General features: G+C 41.6%; 1 protein-coding gene across 1 annotated transcript; it reads right to left on the reverse strand.

Moving 5' to 3' along the window:
* On the reverse strand, window positions 2367-6078 carry LOC8059304. The gene is made up of 8 exons (XM_002467116.2): window positions 5944-6078; window positions 5650-5820; window positions 4122-4218; window positions 3962-4008; window positions 3766-3822; window positions 3227-3409; window positions 3097-3129; window positions 2367-3012 (listed from the first exon to the last, which is right to left on the reverse strand). Exons 2-8 carry the CDS (start codon window positions 5797-5799, stop codon window positions 2908-2910), a joined length of 672 nt encoding a protein of 223 aa, XP_002467161.2. The 5' UTR covers window positions 5800-5820; window positions 5944-6078; the 3' UTR covers window positions 2367-2907.

The following is an 8044-nucleotide window of genomic DNA, read 5'->3' on the forward strand; positions in this document are numbered from 1 at the left end:
TAACATTTAAAAGTTTTGTTTTTTTGCATGTTTAACAGGTTTACTAGCTAGTTTTTATGGAATATTTACTGCACATGGGGTTCTGGCCATTTTGAGTAGTGCCATGAAAGGTATATGGGGTTCTGGTCATTTTTTGGCAACCCCGCCATGGCTGGTGGCGGGTTAGGGGTACCCCGCCATGGGGCGAGGTACCCCTAACCCGCCACCAGCCATGGCGGGGTTGCCAGAAAATGCCCAGAACCTTTACTGCACTGCCTTTGTTTGGTTTCTGTCGTGCTAAGTACTGGTTCACAGCTAGTTTGGCAAGATAGAGATATTTACGCAAATACCAAAGATACTAGAGAATGAACAACTAAAATAATTCTCACTAATGTTTAAAAAAGGTACATCAGTTGTACAACCAAGACCAACGTGCTGGAAATAACAATATGTCACAGGTACTATATGACAAGTCTCAACTGCTAAACATGTCTAGTCTAATCATCGCCAAGGGTGTAGCGGTTTCGTGGCTTCCGTCACCTCTTAGGATTGGTAGGCACCACGTTGCTTGTCCACCCCACGTCCGTGCGGTCCCGCCGCTACCTCTCGCGCTGCCGCCTATCGACACGCTCCAACTCCTATGTGGACGTAGTACCATGCAAACAAGCACCCTAATGAGCAACTCTAATTTTTGAATCATGCAAATATAGAAAAGTAAAAGCACAGCATAGGCACCTGGTGCTCGACGTGTGTGTACTCCTCCTGTGTGTACTCCACCCCCTGTGTACCAATAGGAGCACCACCTAGCTGTGAGGTACCCATCTTCTCGTGACCGGTGAACTCCCACTGTAACTCGTCGTCGTCGTCGTCGCCACTAGTCGTGGAGTACTGAAGGGCCTCGTTCTCATCGTCCTCGTCCGCCGGACCCTTCCTGTGTACTGCGGAGTACGTACAGAGAAGGAAGCGGCCCTAGCCGAAGCAGCTCTGGTGGACATCGAGGCCGTCTGGCTCCTAGACAACATGGGGTTCAACGGAGGCTCATACGTTATGTCTGCATAGCTCAGCTTAGCCGCTAACTTCTTGCAGTCCTTTTTGATTTTCTGCAGGATAAAATGACAACATGCATTATTGAGTTGTAATTGACTTGTAATAATGAATTATTTTGTCGAAAGTACCTTGACAAAGCTGCAAAGAGGGTTGCTCTTGTCGTCTCTAGTCCGGAAAAGTTGCCTATTAGCTTTCTCGGAGTAGTTTGACAACTGTTGTGACTACAACATCACACACAAGATTAACTCGATCATTTTGACAAATGTTGTGCCATAATCATCAAATAATAGATGAAAGTCCAAGTTACTTACCACATATCTATTTAAGGGGGCCCTAAGAACCTGTTTGTCAACCCTTTGCGCCTCGTCGAACGCATCGGCGATGTCATCCTCACCACCCTCATCTGCAGGGGTGTTGGTGTACGGGACCATGAGATGAGTCCTCTTACTCCGGTGCAGCCACTGTAGGTACTCCATCCATGTGGCCGGATCGTGCGGTGGCAGTTCGTTGAGGAGGGGAACATGCCTGTGATACCAAGTCTGCAAATGTGCTTCGTGCCTGACCGCCCAATCCTTTTGCGTAGACCGAAACCTACGATTAATACCACAAAAACATATTGCATTAGCAATGAGCCACTTAATGGTAACAAACAAAGTGTCATCATACTTATGCAGCTCAGCGTTCGTGGAATACAGCGGTGGAATCCCCTGCAGCCTCCCGAACTGTCTGTAAACCCTGCAAGGGTAGTGCATCTCGACCACGTGGAAGAAGATCAGTGGGCCATCGTAAAGCCAATCGCTATCCTCCTCCTCATCGCGCTTGCCCCAACCACGCACGGCCACCGACGACGCGGGGCGGGGCGCAGCGGCGCGGGCGCGGGTCGCGGCGGGCGGACGTGGGGAGGGGCTGCGGGTGAGAGCTGGACGAGGCGTTCGAAAGCCGAGGGCGGGGCGGGCCATTTTGCCAGGAACCACTCCGCCATGATCCACAGCGGGGTTCCCTACCCCGCCATGATCCATGGAGGGTTCCACGTCGGCCCACGTCAGCCCAGGCCAGCCATGCAGCGGCCACGTGGCAGGGTGTACCCCGCCACCATGCATGGCGGGGTGCAGTGTATTTGCCCCGCCATGCATGGTGGCGGGGCCAAACGGCCTAACTTTGCAAACCGGGTGAAAATTGAAATTTGTTTCAAATTTGGGCTAAAAATTAAAAAAAAAATTCTCAAGTTCCAAGCAAGGGTTACAAGACTCACGTCCTGCTAAAGGAAGTGCCTCATCCTGTATCTTTGAAAATGTTCCTACTGCATTTTACTTTCTGAGTAGTACATGCCAGCCTGCAACTGCAACAATTCCCATGAAGCATTTAATATTCAGAGAGGTTCAAATATTCCAAGGTTTCTATGAATAGAACCTTGCACACACCAAAATTGAATCTTGTACTTTACAGCAAACTACAGAGAGAAACGGGAACTCAGGTAACTTTTTTTTCTACCAATTGATGACATAGCAAACAGTGTTACGCCAGCTACAAGTTGCTCCTCATAAGCAGTAAGTTTCTGGTTTGCTACTTTGCTGCCACTCCTAGAGAATCAAGATAAGAACCTGTGAACTTCCCATAGAGGTGGTCACGAGCAGGATCAGTAACCCTACTGTGGTTAACCACCAAATGAGCAAGAACTGAAATTGAACCACCAAACATTTTACAGAGAGTGGTTTTGGTCTTTACAGAGGACAGAGATGGACAAAAGTAAAAGATTCAGCATCTTCAAAAACCCTCCCTCCATTTCACAAATAACCTGCTTTCTACAGTTCCCTTCCCTTTTAGTTTTAGATAAGGCTAACTCCATGCTATAGAGTCTATACAATGATTAAGTCGCAGTTCTTATTTGTGCCTTTTATTTGGATATGGATGTTTTTCTGCCACCTTCCTGATCTGTTCAACCAATGATGGCTCAAGATACAGCTGTGTAGTTTTTTGTGAATTTCCCTGGATTGAATTCAAGAAATGTACTTAGCAGTTAGTATTAGAAGGCTAAAGAAACAACACTTTTTTATTAGATGGCATTCTGACCTGGTAAGCTTTCAACAGATTTCTCCACTTGTCCTGAACCATGAAACAACAATACAAGAGTATCATATTAGCCAATAGCATCTAAGAATGAATTTACTTCATAGTGCAATGCATTAGTAATATACTTCACCTTAAGATTAACTGATGTCCTAATTGACGTTTTGAAAAATTGCCGCTTCAACATGACCCATCGTCCAACACCAAATTTAGAGACACCTTGTACCAGTATCTCCACTTCTTTAGCAGTCCACCGGCTATTGTTTTTCCTACTTGTGTACTCCCTACTAACACGACTTTCAAAGAACATCGGGTTCTGTCAAACAACCAAAAGTCATGTAAAATTTCTCCGCTGATGGGTGATAGGCTAAGAAAGAATCTGAATACAAAGTGGGTGCAATGAAACTATTAAATTTAATGTTCAGACACTCTTTGGTAACCAAATGAATGGTTTGGTTACCTGAAAATTATATTGTACTTCTTTATCCAAAAAAAATATATTAGCTGTTTTTGTTTATTTAGTCATGGAGAGCAATAATTAATAAATTCTTCAAAGCAGATACACATAGTTTTCTCAAGGATTAGTACACAAGCAACTTTTCATCCTTTTTTTTGTTTCTTCTTATGTTAGTTCAATTAAAGGGACATTGTTCACAATAAACTTGTGTCTACCCAAGGAGACGTCCTTCTCTTCCGAGTTCCTCTTCGGCCACTTCTCCTACATTTTGTCTGCCATGAGAAAATTGACTGTCAATAGCTTATCTCATCCACTTTATCTAGCATGTAAAAAGTTTAGTTGTGCAAAAATCTACCAGGTGGTTAAAGTTTAAACATCTGAATATCTATTTGATAAATTCGACAACCATACCTGATAATGTGCATTTGTGTCCAACAATGGAGATGGATGCAAATCACCTGCAAGAAAGGTTCTATAAATGTTCCTCCAAGCCATAGATAATGCCATAATGGTATTTATCATGTGTAGGGAACCTTGGGAATTGTCAGTAACAGTTAAACATTGCACATACCTGACAACCAATCATTTAGGTTTGCCTCATCTTGGGGCTCTTCCAGCAGTTGTAGGATCAAAACGCCATCCTCAACGCGTGCTCCAGAATTCTCTATCTGTAAGAAAACATAACGTCAATATTGATTGCCCTGTTCCTTTGTTTTACAACATATGAAATTGTCAGACGTGTTGATGAGAAACTCATGGGTCCATTTCTTTTACTAGTGATGAAGAATTGAAGATGATCATCCAGAAATTTCACTCAAAAAGGATGTCCAGCCTTAACATGCTGTAGAATGTGCCTTCACAAATCAAACGTGAACCTTCTGCAGGTAATCTTTAGTAGAAGATGGCTAAGAATTTGGGGTTGATCTACCAAGATGGCCAACTGCGCCTATTCCAAGCAGGTGTGGCAGCAGGTAGAGGTCTGGTCAGGAGAACAAGGATTGAAGCAAAACCAACATTCATCAAGGATCAAAAACTGGTGGACACTTGAACACAGCGCATGGGACATAAAGCAGGCGAGTTTTCTATGGAATCTAAACGTGCACAAATCGTGGTATACACAGCTTGGAATCTATGGAAGGAGCAATGCAGGTGAGTGTGAGTTTTCGACAACAAAGCTACTGATGCGCAGCGTCTACTGGATTCAATAAAGGATGACATTCAGTCGTTTCAAATGGCAAGAGAGGACCCTGAATAGCTTCTCATAGTTACAGGCCTTGGATGGCTGTAGCTATTTATGTTTACGTTGCTTAAATGTCCTTTTTTTTATTTCACTTTTCTGTTCTGATTATCTTTGTTGTACAGTTTGTTAACTGCTTCCTACTGAATGAAAAGGTAGAGCCCCTGCCAATCTTGCTCAAAAACAAAAAACAAAAAATCTACCAGGATGGCAGGATGTATTGTTACAACAGATGGATCTTGTTATTGGACTTCTGGAGATCAAGGTGACACAAGTGTTCCTGTTTAGATTGTGCACCTTGATTTCGTGCAGGGTGTTTTTTTTTTCAGAATTTGAGAGATATTGCTCTGAAGATTTGAGATTAAAAAAAAACTGACTTTTTGAAACAAATGACAGCAGTCGGCGGTGGCCTCCCCTGTACCAATTTTTATTTTCTCAAATACACTGGAGAACTGGGGGGGTCATTGTATTAAGATAGAAAAACAACCCAATTACGAGCCGATTCCACGATCGACGAGGATTAGTTTTTTTTAACACATTCGCGCCCATGAAAAGATAGAATAGAACAGCCCCCCAAAATCTCCCCTAGTGCCGGCCTTAGCACCAGCCAAAACCCACGACACTCCCTGTTCACTAATCTCCTGCAGCACCGTCGGACATCAAGGACGCAGCCGTCAAAAACGTAGCGGAACCAAGAAGCATAAATGCAGGCAGAGATCAGTAAAAAGGTGCCAACTTTGATGCTTGGTTGCATTCATGATTCATCCAACAACAACAACAACCAAAAAAAATATCCAATTTTTCGCCCAGATTCAGCTGGCGACCAACGGATAAGTGTAATCGAGGAGGCGATCTTCGTTACCTGTAATCCGCGGGGGCTGCCACTCGCGACGCTGAGCTGCAGATCGCCAAGAAAGCCATAGAGTCCCTGCTCCGCTTGTTCAATCGGCGCCCAAAACAACTCCGGCTCTTCCAACGGCTGTCGATAAATCTCAATCGCCTGCTGCTCCATCAGCGATCGAAGAAACAAGCCCTGGGAAGAAACCGTGGAGAAAATGAGAAATCAAAAGTTGCCAGGAGTAGCAACGCGGCGGAAACTCGGAGAATAGAAAAACCGGCCCTTTTATCGGCTTTTCGCTGCGCACCGACTACCTACCAGCGGTCCGATAGGCGTCCTGGTAAGGAGACGAGAGGAGCGAAGAGCGGCGAGGAGGCGCCCGGAAGCCGCGTCGGAGGCGAGGGAGGCACGGCGGAGAGAACCGAGGCTGCTGCCGTGGCCTATTGGAGCGGAGGAAAAGCATGCTAATATAAAGAAGGCAGGAAGCCGGACTTCAACTTCACTGCCGATGCTGGGATGGATAATGGGTGGCATCCGGACAATTGTCACCCGTATCACTTTTTACTGTGTGTATGGTAGAGTTGGTAGACTTCGTTCAAACAGTATTAATACCCCATTTCAAAAAGAAAAGGAGTAATAATATAAACTAGTTTTAGTAAGACTAATAATTAAACTATCGGTTGGCTAATAAATTGAAGATACAGAAAGGATTTAGCTTTTCTTTAGGACATGATGTTTCAGTATCTCTTTACACGGTAGAAATTTAAATCGACAAATGTGTTTGCTTGATTGTTTTGAGGGTGGAATGATAAATCATTTGATTAATGAAATATAGATGCACAATGCAAATTAAGTGTTTATAAATACGTTGAGCTGATCAAATTTGGTTGAACTAGGAAAAGAATAAACTTCGATGTTGTTTATTATAAGGCCAGTTTAGCAGGGCTTTGGTTTCAACTCCTCTCGTATAGTAGTTTATTTGGTGAAGTTGAAAATGTTTCGAAACGTTTTGCAAAAATGGATCTAGTGGTAGTTTGTAATAAAGTTTATAAGGAGAAGCTAAGAAAAGCTATGTTTTTTTTTCTCCGGTTGCTCACAAGACAGCTACGGCACCTCATGCAAAAGTATCAAAAGTATAGGAATTTTTTTCTCAAGAAGTGGCATCTGAGGCATTTAGTTCGCCAAAATTTTTGGCTTTAACTACTATAGTACTTTCATTTACATTTGGTAATTATTGTCCAACTATAGATTTAATTAGGTTTAAAAAAATTCATCTTACAAATTACAGATAAATTATATAATTAATTATTTTTTTATCTATATTTAATATTTTTTATATATATCGTAAAATTTAATGTGACGAGAAATCTTGACCATTTTGCAAATGGTTCCAACTAAACTGGGCCTATAGTATAGAAAACTTTTCGAAAATTGTGAATGCATTGTCGTCCATACAGACCATGCTACTAGTTCGTCACAACGAGCACGAGGAAGGACGTTACTAGGTGGCGATCGGCTTTAAATGGTCGTCAGATGAGTAGATGATCCTCCAAGACTCACAATCAAGTACTCCCTCCATCTAGGATGTTCTACCAAAAGTAGCAGAAGTATATTGTCTAGTACTGTTCAAAAAAAGTTTAAACTTTCTCAAAATTTAACTAATTTTATAGTAAATATGAACAATATTTACACCATTAAATAAATTTATTATAAAAATATATTCCATAATTTAGCTATGATATTAATTATGCATTATAAATATTAATATTTTTTTATAAATAATTGGTCAAAGTAAAAAATATTGGACTTCTAAAAAATGATATATTCTTTGTGAGACGGAGGGAGTCAATGAATTAATCGTGATCTTGAGAAGTCTCAAGTACAATTGTGCAAAGGATGAAAGGTATATGAGCCAAGTCAGATAGACTGATAAATTTCCTCAAAAAAGGTAGATTAATAACTTACTTCCCCCATAAAAAATGTCCCTATAGAATTCGTGTTGGTCAATATTAGTAACATTTATATTTCTATATAATTTTGATGGCAAGATTATAGCTTAGTAATATGATGGCATGATTATTTGTATCTTTAAATAATTAAGGATTATTAGTATGTTATAGTATTGTTTAGTAATTATGATGGCAAGATTATTTTTTATAAGTGCTAATACGTTGATTAGTGTATGTCTTGTATGCCAATTAGGATAACTGTGATGCTAATTAACATTCAAACATGTCCTTGGGTGTAATTATTTTAAGGAACAAAACACGCACGTGCCCTTTTGAGTTTAAATAGTGGGTTAACTGGTTAAGCACACTTAAGCGAGCAAGATGCATGCATATGGTACGATAAATAAATATACTGATTGATCAACATCAAGCATCCTTTTTTTTCATTTGAAAAGTCACAACGACAACAA

This window comes from Sorghum bicolor, chromosome 1 (assembly GCF_000003195.3).
Source record: "Sorghum bicolor cultivar BTx623 chromosome 1, Sorghum_bicolor_NCBIv3, whole genome shotgun sequence".
Lineage (NCBI taxonomy): Eukaryota > Viridiplantae > Streptophyta > Magnoliopsida > Poales > Poaceae > Sorghum > Sorghum bicolor.

Coding starts and splice junctions, on each gene's coding strand:
- LOC8059304 (XM_002467116.2), bottom strand. CDS start 5,799: ATGGAGCAGCAGGCGATTGAGATTTATCGACAGCCGTTGGAAGAGCCG. Junction 4,219..5,649: donor GCAGCCCCCGCGGATTACAG/GTAACGAAGATC, acceptor GTTTTCTTACAG/ATAGAGAATTCTGGAGCACG. Junction 3,130..3,226: donor GGACATCAGTTAATCTTAAG/GTGAAGTATATT, acceptor TTCATGGTTCAG/GACAAGTGGAGAAATCTGTT.